This window comes from Callorhinchus milii, unplaced genomic scaffold (assembly GCF_018977255.1).
Source record: "Callorhinchus milii isolate IMCB2004 unplaced genomic scaffold, IMCB_Cmil_1.0 Scaffold5, whole genome shotgun sequence".
Classification (NCBI taxonomy): Eukaryota; Metazoa; Chordata; class Chondrichthyes; order Chimaeriformes; family Callorhinchidae; genus Callorhinchus; species Callorhinchus milii.
In genome coordinates, this window is record NW_024704746.1 from 12,785,235 (window position 1) to 12,811,550 (window position 26,316).

General features: G+C 40.0%; 1 protein-coding gene across 1 annotated transcript in view; it reads left to right on the forward strand.

The window, feature by feature from the left end:
- Window positions 1-10,215: 10,215 nt before the first annotated feature.
- Window positions 10,216-26,316, forward strand: part of LOC103174808 (nuclear receptor subfamily 6 group A member 1-like) — a 68,245-nt gene continuing 52,144 nt past the window's right edge. The window contains exon 1 of the mRNA XM_042334973.1: window positions 10,216-10,255. Coding sequence (XP_042190907.1) covers window positions 10,240-10,255 — 16 coding nt within the window. The 5' untranslated portion in view covers window positions 10,216-10,239. The remainder of the gene's footprint in view (window positions 10,256-26,316) is intronic.

Here is a 26,316-nt window from a genome sequence, read left to right on the forward strand (position 1 = left end):
TTGACTAAAAACGTGCAAATATCCTCGTACTTTCAACTGTAGACTATATAGTAAGTACAATGGATAGTTGAGTTTTAAGTATTTACTTATAGGAAAACGTTACCAGCCTGCAGCATTTCTGAAGCATTGGCTTGGAACTACAATTCAAATGCAATTCAGAACCTCTTGCTGTCAAATGTAAGGTCATAAGGGATGCCAGATGGGATAACAAGACTTCAAATTTTGGAAAGTTGATCATATTTCAGATTGATTGGTTTGGTGAGAGATCTGGCCTGGAGCAAATGCTTTCTTCTTTCAAGTTTCACTAGCTTTTGAGTGCCCAGGACTCGCAACGAGGGAGAGGCAAGTTCTTTTAATCACCAGAGTCTGGAAATATAATGAGAAGTACTGGGATTCAAAATGATAAACATGCCTAGGAGAGAGACTCACAGTCTATCTGAAAGTTTTTAAATTGCGATTAGATGGTTTGATTATTAAGATTAAAACAGGCACAAGTTGTATAATATCCCTGTAATGCAAATCTGAAAATCACCAGATATTTATCCCTCGGCAATTATAGTTAATTTCCAGAGAAAGAAACAGAATTTATAATAAACCACGAAGATGTGAATACTGTACTAATAAAGGTCTGAGATAGAGACTAGTTTATTTAGAAAAAGATCTTTTATAGTTTGAAATCTGATAACTTGAGCTAGTGAGTAAAGATTTGCTGTGATGTTCCTTTTAAATCATAAATTTTCATTCTATAGAAAATGTGCTTAGTAGAAGAAGCTAATGGCTGCTATAAGTAATGAGCTAAACTTGTAAAAGCCTTTGAATGCTCAGGTAGTCATGAGGATTACTCTTTCAGTGCTAGGATCGTGAAGATTGCAGATCTTGAACTGAGCAACAATAATTCACAGTGAGCTAAACTTTCTTTGAGAAGTATTCAGAGATGACCAAAATACAGAGAGAGTGTAGAGGTAAATCTATAGTAAAATGATCCAAAGTGAAGATTTTTTTTGTTTGTGAGATTTGCAAGTTCATCGTAATTCAGCAGAATTCAAGATTGAAATGGATTTTTTTGTTTTGTAAGAAGACTCAGATATTTTTGAGATTCTCAACCATGCATTGTGTGTGCAAATAATGCTTCATGACATTATTTCTTGCTCTCTAACTAACGGGGACTAGTGTTTCAGAGAAACAATTGCAGCTGTAAACAAACACAAGGATTATTGCAAAAATCATTTTGGGATGAATATAAAATGATTCGGGTTTCACTACAAATATTGCTACTGCAGCAAGTTAATAATAATATTCCTTGTGTTTGATTTAGGATCTTCACATCATGAGGATATCCTAATGTGCTTCATAGGATATACTGAAAATGATGCGACTTTGTGTTTTATGGGAGAAACTGGCAGCCAATTTGTACACAGCAACATCCCACAAACAGCCTTGAAGTGAATGATCTATTTTATTTGGGGATTGTTGACCAGGACACCAGGAGAAACTCTCTTTTTTTGAATAGTGCCATAGGATGTTTAATATCCGCCTGAACAGACAGATGCAGGCCTAGGTTTAACGTCTCATCCGAAGTTCGGCACCTCCAACAATGAACCCCTCAGCTTAGACTGTATGAGTTCCAACTCCCAATGTGAGTCTTGAGCCTGACTCAGAAGCAAGAGTCCTACCAACTGAGCCAGACTGACACACAAAGTATTGCAACTTCAAAAAAAAATGTGCTGTACTTCTGTTAGAAGTGTGCATTTTTGTTAGAAATAATACAATAGTATATTGTAATATGTAATGCATTAGAATCAAATAAAGGAGGCCATTAAGATGAAAAGGAGACACCATGTCTCACACTAAGACATTCTGGTCTGAAATACATTATTATGAATGTCGTCAGATGTACCAATGGCAGATCCTGTTCTTGTGGGGACATCTATGTAGTCAAATGGTGCAGCCAACCTCTAGTACACAGGTTGCATTATTTTAGTTTAATCAAATCACATGTTTGTAAATCTTCATTTTTCCCCCAATAAAACCCAATGTTTTATTTACTTTGTGAGCACCAAATGATTTGAGTACTTCCCTTTTTGACTATCATTTTTTCCAATCAGCACTGGCTAAGAGTTGCAAATGGTATCTGAAGGCAGGAGCTTGCCACTTAATTTAAGTTCCTTGAGAATCTAAAAAATGCAGTTTAAAAATTAATGAAATGTAAGAGCATTGAGCTCAGAATCTACATGCACCAGCAGTGAATAAGCATTTGATGCAAGTTACATAAACCTGTATACTTTTATTCCATGGTTTACATTAACCTAATCCCAAGAGTTTATTGCAACAATAATATGAAACAGAATACTGTGACAGCTTGGTGTTTAAAAGCTTTTAACGTAGGGTTAAAAGCGAGGCTCAAACGCACCACGTCTTATTATTATTATTATTATGTAAATCTAATTATGTCAAACTCTTAGTGCAAGCAAAAGAGTTGAGGGAAAAGCTGAGAAATTCTAAAGTACATCAGTACTGCTTCACCGTTTTCCAAAGAGAGTTGGATTGCTGTTTGCCGTGGTAATTTACAAAATGAATGTCACTCTTTTTAAAATATATATATATATTATGACATTAACTTATTGCCACCAAAGTAAATATGAGGAACTTGAACATTTATTATGGTTCTCATGGGGATATTGCAGAACAGTGGGTTTAATCTCTGAATACAAAGCTCGCTATTTTCAGCAATTTGAGTAACTAGGCACTTGAGTGCAATCATTTCCTCATATGTTCCATCCATCAAATTCAGTTGACTAAAATATATTATTTCATCAACAAGGTAGGGTAGCCAGATTTGACAAATATCACATTATGTCATATTTGATGCAGATTTTGTGAGGTTTAACGTAATAAATAACAGTATGTTTATGTTAAAATGCAGTCAATAGCCCCATTCCCCTCTCTAGAACTGCTGGTGCTGTACAGTTCTATTCAGAGAACCTCATCACAACTCATCATTCATGCTACCCACAAATGCTCCTCTGAGCCACTTTCCAAAACAATTTTGAGCTTTTCATCTCTCGATAGTTGTTTCATGTTGCACAAATGGCTCAAAACTGCGAGTCCTATTTGGTCACCCATGCCATGAGCCTTTTTTACTTGAAACGTAGCAACACATATGCCAACCTGTAGCTTCTGTGCACTTACCAAGAACTATAAATCTGTTCAGTTTCACAGAGACTCCAGATTTGTTTAATGGAAACTAATAAATATAAGCACTATGCAGGCCTAGCTTTGCGATAAATTTAAAGCTATTTTGACATCTTTTGGTTTGCTGTGTTTTTTTGTTATTTTCAAATAACTGATATTCTTATGTTTTCATTCTGTTTTTAAGCAACAAGAGTGTTTTTCTTGAACAATTGCTTTTTCACACCTAGACACCAAAATAAGATCTAGCTGGACATGAGCAGAAGCAATGATTAAGTAAATGCAAGTATTGCTATTTGAGCACAGAACTGAATGACATGGGTTTACATTTCACCACGGTCCATTTGGACAAAGGATGTTGGGAATGGAAAAGGTGGGCTGACCTAATGCAAAAAAAGTTCTTGAAATGCTTCTATAAAAACTTGTCATTTTAGACAAGTGTGTTGTCAATCAACACATTTAAAATATTATAAAATTCATGGGAATCTGGCCTGGGAGGAGAGGTAATGTTTCCAGGCCTTGACCTGATGTGAAAGGGGAGGTGAGGTGTGGGTAGGAGCGCTGGGGCGGCAAGTGATACTCTCTGGCTGCCTAGTGTTATCCTGATTGCCTGGAAATTAAGTTAATTACAACGTGAGCAAGAATGACCTTGATTTTCAAATGAATGCTTAAAAACCACGTAGCCCAAACTATGGTGACTATTGCATGGCAATATGTGGGCTGTCGCATGATGGATAGACCAAACATGTGGGCTTATTCTTTTGTATGAATAAAATCATCATTTGCAAGCAAGGTTTGCGTGCAAGAGGCTCATTGTATGACTTTAAAAACCTATTTCATGTGGGCGAGATCTCTGATAAGAGCTTACAGAATATAAATGTTGATGAAGTAAACAAGCTGTTTTTTTNATTGAGACATTAGGCAGCTCTTGAGTGAAATCATCACCATGGACATTCTAGAGGAAAAAACGTTTCTTAACAGTTAAGTGCTCTGAAAAGGTTATATATATGTAAAATTGTATTGTTATCCGATCAAATCTATTCAGAAGCATTACAATTTCCAATCTATTACGGGACTACGTGTGTGAAGCTCTCATCCCCACCCCCTCATCCAATCCCTCAGTTAAGCACAATTGTTGGAAGCCCGTTTGAAGTTTTTTCTTTAATGCTGCCCTTTGTGTTGACACAGTGGTTGTTGCCAACCCCTTTTGGTGCCACGTCATGGACTACTGGCTTAATGCAGGTTTCAGTATTGGTATTCTGCGTCCAGCCGTTTAATAACATTGTAACATTATAATAAATGTTCCATTTCAAAGCTCACTGGCCAAGCTTCCACCAGTTACAATGCAGCAGGTGCACATCACACTGTCACGCTGATCTTTAAACAATCTCAGGACTCCACCCGATTTACACTGTCTGATACCCTGTTTACACTCTAGGGGACAAATCACTGCCAAGATCCTGGTTATTTGCCATCAGTGGATAATACTGTACAAACAAATCATTAATGGGATCGGAATTATTAATTTCCTTCCTGAATCCAGCTCCAGCCCTTTTTATCTTCTTGAATTCAGGAATCCCTATGCATATACAGGAATTGTAACTGTATTTCATATTCTATATGACGATGTAACACTACTTAATGGGGAATTAACTTCCTGACTTCAGCCTAGCTGTGGTTGCACAGGGTCGTGTGCTACTTTCTTCTAAAGGGAAGAGCTGCCTAAGAATTGAAGCAGCTGAGTGCGTGACTCTCAGGCAGTGCATTGTTGTTTCAAGTGTTTAGTATTGCCCAATATGTGCACACGTGCCTTCGGTAAATGAGTTATAACAAGTCTGTGCTTGGCTCCAGGTACAACTCTGGACAGTGATGAAGTTCCTCTGTAAGTGAGGGGATCCATAATAACCTAACATAAAATATAATAGTAAGTTGGTCACTTCAATCCATGACTGTTTGTGGGACACTGCTGTGTGCAATTGGCTGCTGCATTTCGCCCACAAAATATACAGTCAATTCACTTTACAGCATATTTTGTGAAGTGCTTTGAGATATCTTGAAGACATGATAAGGCATTATATCAAATACAAGGATTATTATTATTATTGTTATTATTATCCAAGCTTCAATAATCAGCACTATAGTCCAGCCCAAGTAGTCCTTTGAGCATTCCAATCAATGGATGTTCATCAATAGTTTTCAGAGCTGCTCCTGACATTCTGTATCTCTTCATCCTGTAAGATTATTGTTTGCTGGAAGTCCTGTAGAACCCTCTTTAGGTTAAATTAACTCATTTCCCTAAAACTTCACTGTCTTTTTTTCAAATGTCTTATTTTTGTTAAGTATGTTGCTTCATAATGTAACCTTTTTGTGACTGTGGTGTGGGATGGTGTGGGTGCACGGTTAGCCAAAAATATGTGTTGGCAGTCCCAGGTCTCGCATATCAGAATGTTCTGAGTGGGGGTTCAAACTGACATTACATTTTATATATAGTCACCAGTGGCAGACACAATTGATGAGGTTGTTTTTAAAAATATATATTCTGGGTTACACAGATTTTATCATCACTGCACTTAAGATCTACCATCCTGTGCAGCACTGTAGGAGTTAACCATATGTGTCTGATGCAACATCCTCTTGAACAGCCAATGTAGTACACTCTCAGTATGTCACCCAGGTTACAGGATCATCCTGGTGGAATATTCTTAAATTTCTTTGGTGTATAGATGAATCTTTTGAATCAGGATAGGAATTTTAAAAAAATTGTGACAGACTCTCATTTCTGTTGCTATCATTACTGCTCTAAACCAGTGGTGATTACATGGACCAAACTTTATTGGCAGCATTCATCACTTCATATGTGACCTTGGGGTGCCTCCAGACCTCAATTAACTCTGTAGTGTAGACTGAACTGGGATCAATGTGTTCCATTTCCTTTAAACAACAAAAAGGGAAAAGAGGGAGGAAAAAAACTGCTTCTAGTAAAAGAGCTCAAGTGAATTCTATTGGAAAGCAGATATATCCCAGTTTCTGGCAGTGGAAGAGTTCTATTGAACTAGAACTGTTGATCATAGAGATGATGCTCTCTCTACTTATTGGTTAATGCTTGATTTCCACTTAGAAACTGCCGTAGAGGCACAGTTGAAGTCAGGAGCTCACCGAGTGGGGAATTACAGACACAAACTTCTTTCAAAACATGGTGCATTTTGAGATCGGTCTGCAGCCAAAATCAAGTTGCAACTGAACCTTGACAACAGTTATGCATTAAATAAGAATTTATGTCTTGTAAGACAGAAATGTCAATTAGCCTCACAATCTTCGAGCCTCATATCAATCCTTCCGGTATTTCAGAGTCTCTGGTACCAGCAGGGACTTTTCTGGTTCAGTTACCAGATCAAGGTTTTCTTGGTAGAACTGACCAGCTGCCAATCTCCTCTCACTGGTTACAAGATAAATTGGTGAATATTGGATAATCTTGAAGAATGAGATCAAATAGACCCTTCAGTATTTGATATCATTCTTCAAGGATACCCACCATACTGTCCTCCCATTGCACTATCAAGCTGCTTTTTAACCGATCCAATGGCCTGGTCTCAACCACCCTTCCTGGCAACCTATTCTAGTTATTAATTATTCTGGGTAAAGAGAACTTTCCTGGTGGCTGTATTGAAATTGTCCTTTGCAACTCTTAAACCCATGTCTTCTTGTTCCACTTTCCCAGTGCATCCTACAGTGTTTTTCTGGGTTTATTTTTCCATTCAAATTTAAAATGTTATACACCTCTAGAAGGTCCCTTCTGAACCTTCTCCTTTTAAGACTGAACAGATCTAGTTTGGCTAATTGTTGCTCTTAGCCCCTGTCACACCAGAGCCAGCTCGATCCCAGAGAAACCCAATTTCATAGAATGATAGAATTCAATTGCAAAGAGGAATTCTATCATTCTATGAAATTGAGATTCTTTGGGAGCGAGCAGGCCTATTACCAGTACTCTGAAAGATTTTTATTTAATCCCACACTTTCCCCATACATTTTTATGTTTTTCTTCTTCAAATATTTATCTATAGAATCATATCTTCCCCCGCCCCTCGAAAGGAGGGTAATCATTCGATCATGTCTGTCGCTAACTGCAAACTGGCTGTGTAAGTGGTAACAAAATCCTCTCATTAGTCAGTCTAGTCACAGTTCCATCTCATCTTTATATACAACTTCAGTATTGCTGTGAACCTGTCCAATGCCAGACAGGAAACTCCATTTTAGTGCCCAGGCACAAGTCAGTTGCACAGGTTGAATTAATTAAACCAAACCCAGTCAAAAGGAGTTACTCTGCTCAGTTTACTAAATGAACAATGCTTTTGATGTGCTGTCCTAGTATGCCTCAAAAAAAAGATCTGCTACACTTAGCAAGCACAGCGGAGTCAGATCTATACCTTTGTGTATTGTACAGACTGAAACTCCTGCTGTTCTTGATACTGTGTGGATTATAATCAGAGATGTGGTCTTAGCTGTTTTTCCTCTCATTAGTTAGTCTAGTGGCCTGGTGTAGATTGGTGTCTAAATGGGATTTCTCCTGTTGGCAGGTGCTTCCTGTTTAAATGGTTCTGTTGCATTCCTGATCCCCCTCCTCCCCACCCCAAAAACACACACACAATCATGCACGCTGATTCCATTACATACGAGTTGTGTTTGTTTGTGTAACAAAGTTAGGTTTGTGCAATGAGCAGCTAAATAACAGGGAGTGGATGAAAGAAATCAAGATCTTGCTTTGAAACAGTCACAAGGTGACTTGTGGTGAGGTGAAAATGTGGCATTTTGTGACTGATGCAATATGATCTCACATCAGACCTTTGTGAAAAGCCACATTTTGCACGCCTTTATTCCCTCAATGGATCACTTTACAATTCTGCTACTCCCTATGATTTTGAACTGTGTTAATAGCCTCGCAACCCTGTGAAGTAACTCTTTCGGTGCATCAGCCAGGTTCTCCCTTCACAACTGTCCTCTCAGAAAGTTTGCAAGCTGATGTGGGCAATTTGGGCTTAGAGCTCAGAGTTGAGAATTCCATCATGGCAATTGAAGAAATAGTTCAATCTTTTGTACACCTGGTGGAGGGTAGTTCAGAAGTGAGTTGGGAAAAGCCTTGTAACAGACCAACATTTGTCGCGCTACTTCGTAACTTTGCCACCGATGGCACCTCAGTCTTTGATGGCAGCTCAAAACTTCAGTGTAGATGTAAGGGTTGTCTCCAGTGCTTCCACCTAGAACTTTCTTCTGCCATGAACGGATACTGTGCAGGGTAGAGATGTGGCCTTTGCTCGGCTGCACTTTCCTCTCCCAGATAGCAAAAAGGGTTTTGTGTGACTTTGTTGTGAAATTGACATTTGCATTTACCTGCAATGACTGTGAAACAGCCAGCCAATCAGCTTTACAGTAAAACTTTTGCGGCATGTTGACATGATAAGGCATGATATCAAATTCAAGGGTGATTGTTATTTGAAGGCACAACAAAAAGATAGAAATTATACTGGGATTCTCTGGCCTGGGCTATTCTGCTGGTCTGTGGAATACTACAGCTTCTTCCCCTGACTGGTAATGATCAATCATAAGCTTTAAATGCATGGCACTAAGTAAACAGACTCAGTTGTGCTGCTTTCATATATAGCAGGGCAGCAACAGCACATAGATATTTACAATGTCTTTTCTCAGTTGTTCAGCTGCTTCGTAAACCACGCTCATACTCAAATGCTTTTGTTTAGTCCATGAAAACGTTGAACTTTGAGACATCCACCTCCATATCTGACAATGTTAAAGGCAGATACATTATATTTAGATGTTTAGCCTTTTCTCTTCGCTTCCTTTCACCCAAACATAATTCAGGCCAGGCTGACTACCTCTTCTTTTTCTCCCCCATTCTAAGTCTGAACTTTTTTCAGTCTCCACACTTTCTTTCGCTACCCTGTGACCCTACCCAAGCTTGCTTATTCCCTCGCTCCCTCACAAACATTCACATGCATGCATGCTAGCTTCTAATTTACTCTTTGCTAGCGCCACCACAAGATTTTGTTTCATCAAGTGTTAGCAAGTCTGCACTAAAGTGGGGCCAGTGTTGTTTGTGAACTTTGAATCACATTTTCCAATCAGGAAAGTGGTAGCTGAACTTAAACCAAAGCTCCACATGTGCAACACGTCGTAATCTTGTTGTGAGTTGACGGAAAGAAATATCACTGAAGTTAAAGACTGATCTGGCTCCATTGTAGAATGAGGCAATGGGAACAACAACAACTTATACAGCGCCCTTTACATACAGTAACCTCTTGTTGCGCTTTTCTGAGTCAAGTGAGGGATGGGGAGATAAAAAAAATCATCTCAATGACGTGAGACGTCTCAAGCACTTCACAGAATATATTGTAAAGTGAATTGACTGTGTATTTTGTGGGCAAAACGTGGCAGCCAATTTCACTCAGCAGTGTCCCACAAACAGTCATGTTTGAGATGGGGAGGAAGGGAGCTGACTGTAGGCATGGTTAAAGAGGTTTGTTTTCAGGCAGTTTTTGAAGACAGATATAGAGGGGGCGAGATGGAGGGGCTGAGGGAGGGAGCTCCAGAGGGTGGAAGCATAAGACAAGGACAAATAAAACATTTCAGATAGTAAGGATAAGCAACTTTCTCTCAATTTTTTGCAGCTTGGCTAAAGTTTGCATGATCTGTTTTTTCGCTATGTTTTTATTGACAGCAAATGGGCATTGCAAGCTCTTGATTATTCACAGCGTGATTTCCAGGGTCTCCTCCCCCGCTCCCATCCCCAACCCCCAGCCCCTCTCTGCAGTCCAGTATCCTGTGACACAGCAAACTGGACAGAGCAAAGATTGTGACCTTAGGGCTTGAACTTTTCTGATCACATGACCCACTCTCTTGTAAACTGAACTGAGTGAAGCTGTTTGTGGACCAGAAAAGAATGACCAGTGAAAGACATATGCTTCTCCTCTATGTCCTGGCTACATAAAGACATCTATTTTTCTTCACTATCTAGAACTTTGTATCTGTGGAAATAATGAAATGGGGGAGAATGAAGGTGAGTTGGGCATACTGTATCTTTTAGCATGAGCATCAAAGTACATATTCCTCTCCACACACCGTTAGCTGAGTCTTACTTTGCAAACAACAACCAGAAGGGAAGGAGGAGGGGAGAAGTGCTGCTTTGCTGGCAATCGGAGACAATCAGTGCATCAAAAGCTTTGTGAGGTTTGATGAATCGAGGCTTATCTGGAAGGGATGATCTTAAATTGTTGAATTGCTATGATTGTGTTTGGACCGCACCTGTCAGGACATAAAAGTTGTCCCCATTAAACATTTAAATGTTTTCTCTAGAAGGACATTTGTCATAGTTTTGATATCCGTTGACCACTGTGGTTGAGACTACAGCTGGATAAATGTTGCTTTAACTTTAGTTGGATTAGTGTGTGACGTTTCCTCCTCTCGATTCCCAAGTTAGGTTTTGTGGCCTTTTAGTCATGTTAATTGCTTTTTAGTCAGGCTCAGCTTAAACTGCAAACATGTTCTTGAATCAAAAGCGTGATTTGTGCATCATCAGAACTATATGGTCTGTGGTCATTTTAAATGGACATTGTCATCCAGGACAGGGGAAGAGAAAGCGGACTGGACAATCGAATGGTTATTACAGTGGCTTTAGAACAATTCAAGTTGTTACCAATAGCAACAGCAGTATGCAATGCCATGACGTTTTTTTTAATACCACTCATTTCTTTGGAGAAAGTAAACATCGGGGCCCAGTTTGAAGAGCGAGGGGTATAATCTTGAAAATTAGTGCTCTCCTTGTGCTTGAACAGATAAAAAGCTACTGATGCTGCATTGGATGCTACTGAGTGGGTGGTTTGTTTATATCAGGAATTTCAGGCTTGTAAGCAAGAAATTCCTAATGACAATACCTTTTAAAAACTCTGTAAACAACCGTTACATTTATCAATTTAAACCAGGACTCTGTTGCCCTTTGTTCTCTATCCAGATAATCAAGCGTGTTACCAGAATCTGCAAGGTTACCGTGGTGTACTTGCCAGGACTTAGACTTTTATTATGACTGCCCATTTTCTTAAAGATTCAAATCCAGACTTGCTGCACGGAAACTGAATTTTGCCAGCTTACTGTAACTTTACAATTCCTCTATTTTGTTACGGTGACTCCGGATGAATTTATTTATCTATATTTATTTATGAATTTATTTATTAATTCTCATCTTAATGGGGTGATGTTGTCTCGGGGACCAAAAGAGTAGGATAACTTGTGAGTTCTTTTCATTAAAGCACTTTGTTCCAACGTGAAAAGCACTACTGTACATAAATGTAAGTTGTATCTCCTTCATTGCAGAAAAGACAAGATAGCAATTATCTGCCCTGAAGTCACATATTTTGATATAAATTTATCTCGTCAACTTACGTCCTCTGTAAAGATTAGGAACAAGAACCTTGTAAATCTTGCACTTGTTTATGCTGCTGAAAATGAGGTGATGTGGCTTCCAGGGATGAAGTAATTGAGAGAAGAGAGCTCAATATATTCTTCCAGCTCCTCTTCGCATTAAGCTAGGGCTGCGCAGCAAGCACATGCACAGAGCTCTGCTGACCAATGCTGGTGAAAGAAAAAGTTATTGCAAACGAAAAGCTTCAGTGATTTGTTGACTGTTTTGTGATGGATTACATGGCTGGAAAATAAGGGAAGTTTTCCCAAAACAACTGAAGGGGTGTGGTTCCACAGTCTCACAACGATAAAAGGGTTGGGAATTACTGACTCCCTTTAGCCTTTGATGTAATGAAGGACTTTGCCTCCATAGTATTATCAACAGTGACAACATGTGTTTAAGGCACTACTAATTCGCTACTGAGGCATGCTACTGTATTAATAATGATTCTTGCATTTGATATGGGATATACTAAATTCTCAAAGTGCTTCACTAAGATTTTGTTATAAAGTGTAGTGACTGTGTAGTGCAAATGCTTTTTTTAAAATTTATGCAATCTATGCAATTGTCAGGTGGAAAATTGTGCCGCCATGTCGGATACGATGGAGCTGTTCACTCTGAATGCAATGGCCCTTTAAGTACAAATTATAGTGTTACAGTTATACCTAACTTTGTATACATCATTCCTATATCATGTTGGTCCTAAGCTTTACCATGTGTTACATTATAAATAAGCATTCATTTGTTTCAAGGTTTTGTCTAATGCCCATTTTAGCTGTACTGCTCGTGTTGATTCAATATGATATTGACACCGAATTGCCATTAAATGATAGAATAAATCAGGTTTTGCAGGTGTCCATTTTCAATTCCGTACTACAGTATTGAGAATAGAATCAGTGTCATTGGGTTCAGCAGAACTCCAGTTGGACTGATGCCAAATTCAGCTGCACTGCAACCAAATCTGATGAACTTTTATTTTAAAAAAACCTTGCTGGTTCTTTTGAAGGCTCAGTGAGTTAATTCAGCCAGCAGTTGAGTCATACAGAATGGAAAGCTTATGTTACAACCACAGTGCACACTAACTTGTTGATCCCTAAGAACCTAATGCCTATTCTCTGGCCAGCAAAGGAAATTGAGTAAAACCTCCAGAATATTCAGGCAACCCCATACTTCCACTAGTCCACACTGAGCTGCTCCTCTCTTCTTTCTCCAGGAGTAGAAAATCTGTGTCTTATGTTATATTTGTTCACCTCAGCATCCCCGTAACATTCAATTTTGTTTTTGGATGTGTTGCACGCTTCCACTACTCCATGAAGTAGTGGAGGTGGTAGAGAATGAGAAGTTTAAAGATGTTCCTCTATAATAATAATAATAATAATAATCCTTGCATTTGATATAGCGCTTTTCACGTCGGGAGGACGTCCCAAAGCGCTTCACAGAATATACTGTAAAGTGAATTGACTGTATATTTGTGGGCGAACGCGGCAGCCAATTGCGCACAGCAGTGTCCCACAAACAGTTGTGGATTGAAAATGACCAATTTATTATTGTTTGGGTTTTGGAGGGATTATTATTAGGCTCTGTGTGGAGTAAGGAAACTTGCCCAAGGTCTCGCCCTGCCTGGAATTGAACTCAGGTCTCTCGCTTGCAAAGCGAGTGCTCTAACCACTGAGCTACAGGACTCCACGGACTCTAGTTCTAGTCTCTTCATTTCAAAACTCTGTTCTCTAGTTCCGAGCTCAATGCCTCACTCAAATAGATTACTTAATAATCCACCATATTAATAATAATAATAAGCCTTGCATTTGATATAGCGCATTTCATGCCGGGAGGATGTTGCAAAGCACTTCACAGGATTTACTGTAAAATGTAGAAACTGTGCATTTTGTATACAAATGTGGCAGTCATTTTGCATGCAGTAATGTCCCACAAACAGGCATGAAATGAGTGACCAATTTTATCTGGGGGATTTGGTTGCCCAGAAACTCCCTTCTCTTTTCGAATTGTGATCTCCTATCTTTAACATCCATCTGAAGAGGCAGATGAGACCTGGGTTTAAAGTCTCATCCAAAGAACGACACTTCAAACAATGCAGAATACTGTCTAATGCACTAAGACAGTAGAACCAGACTGGAATGGGTTTAGAAATGACTGGAATGGGTTACTAGGAAGCCATTGGGACTCTTTCAACAAACAGCTCATGTCTGTGATGGGAGGACGGTGGATGGTCTGTAAGGATCAGATCAAACGGGCAGAAGGGCTTTCTTCATCCAAACCAATCTTGTGATTTTAAAATAGTTTTGTTTAGTTATTTTGTTCCAATTTTCTCTTTTGCAGTTTTGTGTACAAGTGTACTTGTCAGTATATTTGTGTGATGGTCCTAAGGAAGAATGTTAATGATTGAGAGTGATATTAAAGGCTATTTTAGCTGAGCAGTCTGTGAACCATTAATAATTTGGCAGCAGGACTGCTATCTGAATCACAAACAGCAATGGAATGCAAGAACCAATTTAAATAGAAAGAAAAGATTACATGTACATACAGGTTACAAAATGGGGAGTAGAAACTTTAAAATGAACTGCAGAGTGAGGTCAGGTAACATTGGCAGTTTGAAATCACTTATTAAGCCCAACTTAAAAGATTGATCTGGTACCTGGGTGCCACACCCAGATATATCCTGTTTAGACCAGTCAGTCTACCATCCCTTCAGTTTATTTTTAGAGTACTATTTTATTATGCATCAGTGAGCTGAGTATGCGAAGTTACAAAATGGAGCAACTTCCAAAAGGAATTTATTCATGTGACAGATGCACAAAGTGCAACACCAGATGTCATTTGGATCGTATGAGGGACACTTGCTGAAGCCTTTGCTCGGAGCTATAAGGAAGATTGCTAGGACAGAGTGACTGTTTTTTCATCCAGGGATACACAGCAATGTTGCTCAAGAAGGTTGAGAGGCCAAGATTTTAGTTAGAGGCTAATTGGATGGTCGTCATGGGCTGAGTGAGTGAGTAAGATTTAAGTCTGGGATTTAATGTGACTTGGTGGGTTTGTAGGAAAATATGACGTGGTGGGCCTATGAATTAGAAGCAAAGATAAAAGAGTTGGGAGTTGGGAACGGGAACCTCCAGGCCTTCAATATGCAGGACAGCATAATCAGTAAGGTTCAGGTGGCTGAGTCAAGAGGAGCGGCTGATTTCAGGAGACAGAGTGATCGATGCTTGGTCGCAAAGCCTGGGGATAACATTAGGCACAAGAGTAAGATGAGTCGAGAGAGCCCTTGGGATCAGGGACAGCTTTGAAGCAGGGTCCTGATTTGATAAGATTCTTATTGTACACACTCATACAGAGAAATAAACCATTGTGATTCTCACCATTGGAGCAGATTTGCAGCTTTCAGCACATCCTGTGTGGACCTTACCACTCATGTTTCACCTGGTGCTGAAAGAGTTCCTGGTTTGCGTTGGTTAAACCAAGTCTATTGCTTCTTCATTATTGTCTGTACAACCAACTCCAGTTATTACGTTGATGAAAACCTACAAATCTTTTTAACTACCCTTCAGTGGATTCTAGAAATGTTCATTTCTCCTCTGTGAAAGAGTGCTCCAAATTTTTTGGAATTTTTTTTAAACTTTAGCAACCCTACCCGCCAAGTGAAATCTCCAATTCTGTAGAAGGTGGTTGTAATTGATGATCATATCTGGACAGTTTTACCTGCAATATTTTAGCATTCCGTGCGTAAATGACACTATCTACTTTACATAATCAACAGGTTGTGCATTAACCTGCGGAAACTCTATTAAAAAAAATCGGCATACCACAGAGGCATAATTGCATAGCTCCAAATTATTTGATGCTATAAATGACTGCCAATTTAAGGATTATTTTGTGCTGATCACTCCCCTGCTTGTTTATGCTTGATCCTCACACTTATACATCAACCAATAGTAATGTATAGCATGTTAAAGCTTAATTTATCTAACCTACGTAAAAAATTACATTGGGCCAAAAAAAATCGTAAAACAAGTGTGAGGATTCCTTAAAGGCATTTTGGCTCCCTCTGCGGAATAAATAACGACAGCATTTTGGAACCGTTGCCATGGCAATGAGTTGGTGACGTTACACACTGCATTGAATTTGCACAATAAACTCAAAGACAGCACCAGAAACATATTAGTCCAAATGCGAATTTTATAAGAACATCTTAAAAAGTAAAACAATTTTTGTATGGAAGCTTTTTATACAGGGAGCAGTGAATGCCCGAGAGTGATTGCAAAGTTGTAATCTCATTGAGGGATTGGAATAATGCCCAAAAGCAAAATGTATCATGTGGATGTTTTCATGTGATCTAAATTTATATCGGACCTCTCATGTTGGGAGGGCAAAGTGCATCATCTCATTGTCTAAATTAAATTCCTACCCTGAAACACTTCATCATATATTACTTGAAAAACAGCATTTTGAAATTCATAAGGGATCCAATTTGGATCTGGGGCAAATTTTTTTGGGGGGTCATTATTGGAGATTCTCTGGACCTTTCCATTGATGTTATTGAATTGTATCATGGATCTTGAAACCAAGTTTGGGAAATTGGATATTTTTTGATGAGAAATTATATCAAAGAGTATTGAACAGAATAGGTAAATAAGGGTATGTAAATACCCTTAGATAGATAAGGCTAGATAAAGCTGTAAAAAGGGAATATGGGATACTAGCTTTATAAATAAGGGCACAGAGTACAAGAGTCAGGAGGTTATGATTAACCTATATAAAACACTGGTTAGGCCTCAGTTAGAATACTGCGCCTAGTCCTGGGCACCACACTATAGGAAGGATGTTAAGGCATTGGAAAGGGTGCAGAGGAGATTTACGAGGATGGTACCAGGAATGAGGGACCTTGATTATGAGGAAAGGCTAGAGAGGTGAGGATTGTTCTCATTGGAGCAGAGAAGGTTACGAGGAGACCTAATAGAGGTCTTCAAAATCATGAGGGGATTTGATAGGTTAGAAAGAGAAAAACTGTTTCCACTGGTAGGTGTGTCGGTGACTCGAGGTCACAGATTCAAAATAGTCTCTAAAAGAAGCAGAGTGGAGGTGAGAAGAAATATTTTCGCGCAGCGAGTTGTTCGAATCTGGAACGCATTGCCTGAAAGGATGGTCGAGGCCGATTCGATAACAACTTTTAAAAACGCGGTGGATGGGTATTTGAGGAGGACGGGTTTGCAGGGTTATGGGGAAAGGGCTGAGGAGTGGGATTGACATTAATTGCTCTATTCAAAGAGCCGGCACAAACTCGATGGGCTGAATGGCCTCTTTTTGTGCTGTACGATTCTATGATTCTATGAAATCCAGTGCTGGAGTTAGCACTAGCTCAGCCTCGATGGTGCAAATGACTTCCTTCTTTGCGTTAACTTCCATGATCCTCTGCAGGCATCTTCTCATAAACTTAGAGCTCTGAATCATCTTTGTACTTCGCTTCCCAGGCAAATACATCAATATCTTTCTGAAGGGAGGCTGTTCAATGTTTACGAGCTAAGCCTTCACAAAGAATTAATGTTACTGCATAGACCGGGCATCCCCAAACAAATTCTCACTTGTTAAGTTTCTTTAAACAACACTATTCACGCACGGGTCTTCAGCCACTCTGCCCCCACCCTCTGGAACTCTATCCCGCAGTCTCTCTGCCTCGCCCCCTCCTTCAAGACCCGTCTCAAGACCCTCCTTTTCGCCCGGGCCTTCGATCACCCTCCTTCCCCCACTGACTTCCACCCTCCCCGATCCCGACTGCCAGCTCGGGTCCGAAACACTGATTGTCCAGCTCCTTGGGACATCCTCCCAACATGAAAGGCGCTATACAAATGCCCAACGAAAGGAAAGGAAAGAATGATTTAAGAATAATCTTGCAATAACACAGTAACTGCAGAGAACAGAGTTCTTCATCGAAGGGGAACACACTGTGAGCTATTCTCAATTCCATACTAGAGTACCCATGCATATCCATTAATGCTTAAGTGACAGGTCAAGTACAATTCATTGTCATAAAATTCTTTAGCCATGAGCCAGCGGCTTGATTTAAATGTGTTAGATCACCACTTGCTAGAGTTGATATCTATGTAAAGTTATTTTTTTTATGATCCTCCTCCGTAATGGATTCAATGGACTTTGACTTCTAAGCGTTCCACGTGGAACCACTAAGACATAAATGTTGGCCTGCGCTGGATTGAGCGACGAAAGTACAGTGGTAAAGGCAGGCCTCAAAAGCTCCTGAAGAGAGGGGCATTGTCTGTGAAAGTCGTGCATTTTTCATGGTACAATGGGGAAAGACAGGAGCAGCATTTGATTGACAGAATGATAGCCACAGCAAACGTGTTGCACAATGTGCGTTGCAGCTTGGGGTCACGGGAAGTTCACTGCTTGTTGGATTTGCACAACCAAATGGCCTGAAATGAGGGATAGCTTTTATTATTTTTTTAGCTGACCTGTTGTTATGGTCTGAACTGCATCATGCCAAAATCTGCAGCAGATTACAGTCGGTTCCTTGCTGCCTGAAAAGGCACGTTGGAATCTCGGTCCATGGCAAACAGCAAGCCACTGTTGTACGCTTTATGAGGGCCCCAACCAAGGTTTTAAGCAATGCTCCATAGCAAAAGCCTCCAACAGAAAACACAGCCAGTCACTCCAGAAAAACAAGTCCTCATGGCACTTGGAAGAAAACTTGGTGACTGAACTGAGCAGGCATCATTGGAATCTGTATGAATAAGCACCGTGGTCTCCAAACTGTTACTGTCATCATCTAGGGGGTCATTTGAGACAGCCTTTGCCAGTAATAGTTTTGATATTCGTAGGCATTTTGTGACTAGCTTCCAGACTGTATCGTCATTATCCCAAAGTGGAGGCTTTTTACTCTCCGATTTCTGCAATCTCCTCACTCACTATAAATTCTGCTGCTGGGTACCTTCTCTTCACAACAGCTGGCCTCAGTTGGAGATGCACTAAAACAGGTGAAGCAGCTCAAGCCTGGGTCAGAGAAACTCTCTTTCCCTCCTATTCCTGTTTGACTCAGGTTCAATTGTGTTGTCATCAATGCAAGCAATTTTGCCCCCACCTCCCCCTCCAAACCCTCAATTCCCCCCACCGGCCTCCGCCACATTGCCATGAGAACCATTTACAACTGGGAGACTGAACAGTCAAACCTCGCACAAGCCTTTATTCTTCTCACTCAAAAATCTCACTGAATATGGACACATGATTCTGTTTTTCAAAGAAAAACAACAACCCTCCACCCCACCACCAGCATTAACTCCTAAGGAGCTCCTGTTTTCATGCATTTTGCTGACTGTGCAGCATTCCAGTGCATTTCAGAGAGTAAACAAAGTTAATGCTGCGTTTTTGAAAATGTATGGCTTTTAGTAGATGTTTGTGGCACCACAGTGAGACTCGAAAGTATTTAGTGGCATGCAATGCAGCAGATGGATATTGCTCTGTTCTAATGAAAGCACAGCAGTTTCAAACTGCGGCACCAGGCAGCGACAGGGAGAGGCCTTTCTCCTTTAATGTGTCTCCTACCACTTATGGTATTTTTGGACATTTCTCACAGTACAGCACCCAAAAGTCAATCAGAGTTTATGTGGTTTTGGGGAAATTTAACTGCACATAATTTGGAGCTGTGTGTGTATGGGAGAGGGGGAGCTGCTCAGAGATCGCAATCAGCACTTTAACAACACTCAATATATATCACAGCTCATGCTTCAACTCCTTAGTAATGCCAGAACCATATATCCCTGAGTGTAATAGCGTGAACACCATGTAACTGAGAGTGTAATTGTGGGGGCTACAGTATTGGTGCCTGGTCTCTCACAGGTCCATCGTGCTACACTGCTTCTAGCCAGCCACAGTAACGCTGGCAGAGGCCTGGGGCCAGAGATTTCGTATTTAGCGGGATAATAGCAGATTCCGCAGAAAAATTGGTGGCGCTGTTCCATTGGCCCAGGGATAAGGTGTATCACATTATCCAATGTGAGCAGCTCATTCATTTAACCCTCCTCTGGCCTTTTATTTCCAGTCTCTGGTTTCTGCTTTGTGTAGGGCTACCCTTGTTATTGTCAGCTCTTAATATACTGCAACATCTGACAAACTACTGACTTCCTGAAAGTAGAGAATGAGTATTGTACTCTTATGCCCTCTCCCATCCATCCCCTAACACTATACTCCTAAAAGACATGAGTTATTGTTTTGTCCAAGGGAATGTTAGCATCATTGTGGATGATCAGCCTGAAGTTACCAAAGAGTTTGGATGATGTTATAAACTTCATGAGCAAACCTCAAGCAATCTGTCACTATTAGCAGAATTCTAAGATTGACCTATTACCATGAACTCATTGCCAAGCATTTGTTGCTCTTTATAGTGTAGATTGTACAGTCTGTAATTTATTGTGTTTGGCTTTGAGCGTGAAAGGCCTTGCAGTCTGCAGAACTAACGCCAGCAGCATGTCCTAGCTATATACTAGATTTTGGGCAGTAAGATTTTTATTTAAGTATTTTACTCCCAGCCATACTCAGGCATTTACAGTCTAAAAAAAACACCGCTGGAAGAAAATATATGCTGTCTGCACCAGCTGGGAGGGACTGTACAATAGAGGCTGGGGGTATTGTTCTTGTAAAGAAAAGAAAATATCAAATTCCTGTCAGATCCAGCCCTGGTTGCCATTAACTGACAATAGATGGAGTCCTGACTTAATGAAGAGGATTTTTTTTTAAAAATGATGATGAAAATAAAACTTTATTTGCTGGAAAGGTGTTAATGGCAGCTGTGAGTTAATAAATCCGAACATTGGAAGTGATTACTCATTATGGTAAATGCCCAAAGGAGGAGTATCTACTGTTGTTTATGTAGCACAGAGATGGCACAACGTAAGAGATGGCTCAGAGACAAACTGAATTAAAAGGTGGCATAGGGACAGCATGACCTAACACATTGGTTAACCTATTTATCTGACCGGCCTGTTGATTTCTCATAATATTCTAGGATAATTCTAGGATTGAGTGTACGTTAGTGAGTCTGACTGAGATGAATTGGGCTCCAGCACGTTTAGTATTATTACCACTGTTACTGGTCACAGTGTTTGATGTTGATAAAGTGGTGATAAAATTGTCACAGACGATTGCTACCAGGCAGCCAGGTTCGGGAATCAGATCATGCCATCGGGTATTTTAACTTGACTTTGGAGGCTGCACAGATTCTCTGTAAAGAACGCTCATCTCTGCTCCTAAAAATAACCACTGCAAATGAAAACAAAAAGACTAAAGGTCAGAAACACAAGCAAGTGGAAACATGATGTTAACATGAAAACGCCTCCAATCACACAAGAACTGGTTAACCCGCAATGTTTAGATGCCGCCAGGATTTTTTTCAGCTACAGTATTTACAGCTTGCTATGTCAACTAGTAGGTGTAATTAAACCCTTACCAAGACACAGTTATTGCCAGAGTAAAGCTCCAGTAGGTCAGTCCAGTTGCTATTTACAACATGTTGTGCTCTTCCCAACCCCCACCACTCCATCATTACTGTTATTAAATTTAAAGTTCAGAGGCTCATCCAGTACAAGAATCAAAATGTGATGTCCCTTCTAGGATCTGATTTTTATTTTGAGGCTGTAAATAAATGCCCTTTTCGGTGTTGCAACGCGAAATGTTCCGTTTCATAATAGATTGTGTCAGCCTGGCTCAGTTGATAGCACTCTCTCCTCTGAGTCCAAAGGCTTGTGGGTTCAAGGCCTCATGTTGGGACTTTAAGTTCACAGAATCTCAGCTGGCACTTGAGTGGGGAAACACTGTGTTGCCAGATATGCCATGTTTTGAAATGTTAAGCCACGGACCTGTCTGCCTATTCAGGTGGAAGCTCAAGATCGCATGGCATTATTCGAAAAGAGAAGAGAGTTTCTCCTGATGTCCTGGCCAACAGTCCCCCAGATAAAATTGGTTATTCACTTCATGGCTGTCTGTCGGACATTGCTGTGTGCAAATTGGCTGCTGCATTTTTCTACAAAAATACACTGTCGCTACACTTTGGAGTATAACCGGTGAAGCGTTTTGAGAAGCCCCCCTGACCTGAAAGGTGCCATATCAAATACAAGGATTATTATTGTTGTAAAACACATTCTATGAGGCATTTATTCTATTTTCTTAGCCTATCAGATGGCCCAAAATTTGATTTTGAAGCCAGTTTTCTAAAGTTCTTTTAAGAAACTACTGAAACTTGTTTGAGGGTTGAGACTGAATTCAACAAGTAGCTAAATTCTGGATGTTGTGAAATGCAGTAAATCATACCTGGGTGGAATTTCTCTCCTGGAATCGGTTGTGGAGCAACACATTTTTCACCCCATTAGCAATGTTAATACTGGTTGAACGTTTTTTTATTAAAAGGAATAAAAAGAGCAATGATTGATTGACAGATAATGAATACATGACGAAATGTTGCAGACTGACCACATGTCCCTTATTTTCATTTTTCATTTGTAATGAATCATGTACTACATTTTCAGTGTGCCCTTGGATATTTTCTCTTTCTCTTTGTGACTGGTGAAGTCCTTCATCTCTGACACGAGCCTTTCAGCATTGGCAGCTGACACTAGCAAGGCCAAGATGCACAAAGCACAGTGTGACAAGTCGAGCCACTGTTGACGTTTTCCCTGAGAGAATTGATGAACTTGAAGATGCTTGTTTAAAGGGATAGGGTCAGTGAGCTCTGCGGAAAACTGTGTACATATCCCATAAGAGGCAGAAGACACATAAAAAATAATCTGTAATCTTCTATGTCTAAAGAGAATTTGCCTCATCTACATGGCTCAATCACCACTATAATAATTCAGCATCTGTTTCAAATGGTGTGGTCAGTAGGTGGGTGAGCTTTCAGCCATTCTACCCCTAAACTCTGGAACTCCATCTAGAGTCCCTCGGACTTGCACCCACCCTCCTCTCATTTAAGACCAATGTCAAGACGCATCTCTTTGCCATGCTTTCAGTTATCTTTCCCTCCCCACCTCCTTCAGCTCACACACACAGCTTAGATGCCCAGCCAACAGTGTCAAGTGTTTTGAGACATCCTCCCATTCTGAAAGATGTTGTATAAATGTAAAATATTATGGTAGGTTTTGAGACACTGGTACTAGTGTATGTTTCCATTATTTGCACAACTGGATTACTTTCTGATGCAGAAATTGTCATCGTCAATAAACTGTATTCCTCTTTACATGGCCTATGGTTGCATGGGCTTCATATTTCTTAGCTGAGCAAATTTTATATTAGTGCTGGAGAAGAAAGATTAAACAAGGCCTGTCTCCTTCAGTGCCTTGGGACATCCTCCCGACGTGAAAGGCGCTCTATAAAGGTAATTTTGTTGTTGTTGTTCAAGGTAGGCAGTAAAGATCCTATGGCACTAAAAGAGAAGGAGTTTCTCCAAGCATCCTGGCCAATAATCTCCAAAATAAATTTGAGCATTCACTTAATGGCTGTTTGTGGGCATTGCTGTGCCCAAATTGGCTGCCAAGTTCACCTACAAATTTAGTTACTACACTTGTATCCTGTGAAGTACAGTACATTGTGCGAATCGCTTTGAGACACTTCAACGATGTGATTAAAGTGCAACATCAAATGCAAGATTATTTATAAAATTCTTTGTTTTTTCACTGAGCAAACTTCTGTAACAGGCTGTAACCCTAATAGTGTGAACTGCTTCAATAAGTGAATGTCATTGGTTCCATGTCACAGTCGAGATGACTCTTTGAATCATTCCCAATCAACAGCAAACTGATCTATATTTGTGCCTGTTCCTGTGCTTTAGTTAAACACAGCTCAGAAGTGAATGAAAACCGAGCTTGTGGGGATCGTGTTACAGGAGCTTAAACCTGACATAAGAAAAACCATCATATCAATAACAGGTTGTGGATTTGGAAAGCTTTGTACTCTGGCATTTTTCAGTCATCTTTCAACTTGTTTATTTGACTGCAAAGCCACAGAACTCCCCGTTTCCCCTCTATTAACCAACAGTTTCTGATCAACGCACCAATGGTCATAGTGACACGAGACTCCTGATTTCCAGCCTTGTCTTGTGTGTTGCTTTTGAAGAGTTACAGCAATGACCAGATCCCCATCCATCTCTGGTGATTTCATCCTTTGGGACAGAAACCTGGATGTCTTGAGTTCTATCTCTTATATTTTCCACATCAGGCTGAACTACTTCAGGCAGATATTCGTCATACATTTATTTGGCTGGATTTCAGCAACTTCTTGGCAGCAGGAGCCTCCATTCAGAGAAGGTCACCAATTGAACCGTCAGTCTGACTTTCAACTAATTCCACACTGCGCCATGACACGTGCAAATTTGTGATCCTCAATCTTCCCCTTGAATCGAGTGATTGTCTCAGCAGGGACATCTGGCTTGGACTACTCCCATCTTTTGCTGGTGGGTTTTTAAGCCTGGCACGCATCTGCATTTTGCACATGTTAAGATCTACCGGCTGCAGTCTATCCATTGAGGAGTGGACTTGTCACCGACAATGAAAGCAAATTAAAATGTACTTACCTTTCCTTCCTTCAATAATAAAATATTAACATGCCAATCCATCTGGAGTCTCGGGAGGCTTTTAGCAACTATGTGTTTCTTTGACTGTGGAAGCTGGGTAGCAGTGATATTATTAACACAAGAAATGGACTATAAAGAGAGAACTCTTACTCACACATTTATGGGTGCAATTGCATACAACAGATATTTTTAAAACCTGCAATCCAGCAAAACGTGAGAGTATCTTGGATTCTGTATGAAAGGATATTGGGATAGAGCATCCGTACGGTATTAGAGTAGATGGTTCCAGTGGGGAAGTTTGCAGCAGTGTAGACACAATGGACTGAATAGTTTCCTCCTACACTGAAAACATTTCATCATTCTACCTACTATTTTCCCCTCTATTTTTAAGCCATTTTGTCGATGTTACAGTACTGAAATACTGACTGCAAAATGCTATCGCTTGAAAGGGAAAACAGTAGATATAAACACTCTTAGTTATTTCAGTCAGTAGTATGCTGTTTGTAGTGATGCCCAGAAGACAGTTTGTGTTGTCTGGTTCTGGAGAGGAAAGCCAGTGGGTAGGGTAAAGCATTGAGACTGAAACACTGAGAGCAAATGACGAGTGAATGACGGGTGTACAAATAAGATACGTCAGATAATTTAGCCTCAGTTAACACTGGTGGGACACAGCCAAGTGAGAAGGAACGCGTAGGGACCAGTAATCCAATGCAGAGAACATGCTTATGCAGTATAAACCAATACTTTAGTTTGTTTTAAATAGGGTTGATGTCATAAAAGGCCACTCTTCCCACACGTGGTCTAAATTTGAATAACCATGTCTTTACATAGATTGATACAGCATGGAAACAGGACATTCAGCCCAACCAGTCATAGCTGGTGTTTCCCCCACAATGTTTATTCTTTATTAAATGTTAATTAGTTTACTGTGTTTTTACTTTGGAATTTTAGGATCAGGACGCAAAGTTTCCCTACTTTACTAACTTGTTAATAATATAGCATTTAGGAGTTGTTTAGATTTGCCCTTTGGTGTGTGAGGCTGTACAGCTACTAGTATTACTTGATACATATAAAGCAGGTTTTGTACAAAACTTGACTCAAAGTCAACATAGCAGTTGGAATTTTTCCCCTAGGAAATAATCTGAGCTAAGCTTGCCAAGCCTAGTGGTGAACTTGACCATGGTGGTTTGATACGAATCTGCTCCGGGGGCGAAGTGATTTGTTCCTTTTAACACAGTAACGGATGAACGTTTTACAGTGAGCGAACAAGAGCAAAAATGCTGGGCCTGTTTGCAGAGAGATGAAGGCTGTCTGTATGTTGAGAATAAACATAACCCTTGTCCCTGAGAAATCAACTTCAGTTGCAAGAAGGCAGATGCAGATTTATTATTTGTGCAGTTGTGGAAGACATTCAACAGCTGTGTTTATGTTGGCTTAAAGTTTCTGCATTAAGTGGTGGTGCTGAGAATTGGAAATGTTGATATGGTTGGAACCTCGTGTGCTTAGAGTCGCCATCTATTGGACATTACCATTTTATAGAACCACGATGAGAGGAAATGAAAGAAAAGTCATTTCAAAGCTGTGTTCTTCCCTCATCCAGTTTTTCCTTCTTTCATCTAGTTTCCCTTTCCCTTGTTCTTTTGCTACTTTTCTACTTTAAAGAGAACTTGCTGAAGGATTCCTATAATTCAGTAAACTTTGAAAATCAAACTGCTGGAACCATGCACAGCAAAACTTATTTTTGGTAAATATTGCATTGAATTAATTTCCTATTAAATGTTATCTTGACTTTCGGGCCTTAGGAATGCATACCAGTTTACATTCCAGGGTTTTGATATGAACTGAGAACATACATTTTCTTTCATATGCTTAGCAACGCTGTACAAGCAGCCCATTGTTCCTTAATATTACATCTTAAATGAATGGAACGCTTGTTCATGACAGTTGGAAGTGAAGATTATTCACATAAATCATGCAGATTTATACACAGAAAATAGTGTTTTGGTTGAGGCTCAAGTATGAAGACATTTTGTTTTGTTCAAGTGGTGTTCTCCCAGCAACTGAACTGTAAAAGTCAGGAATC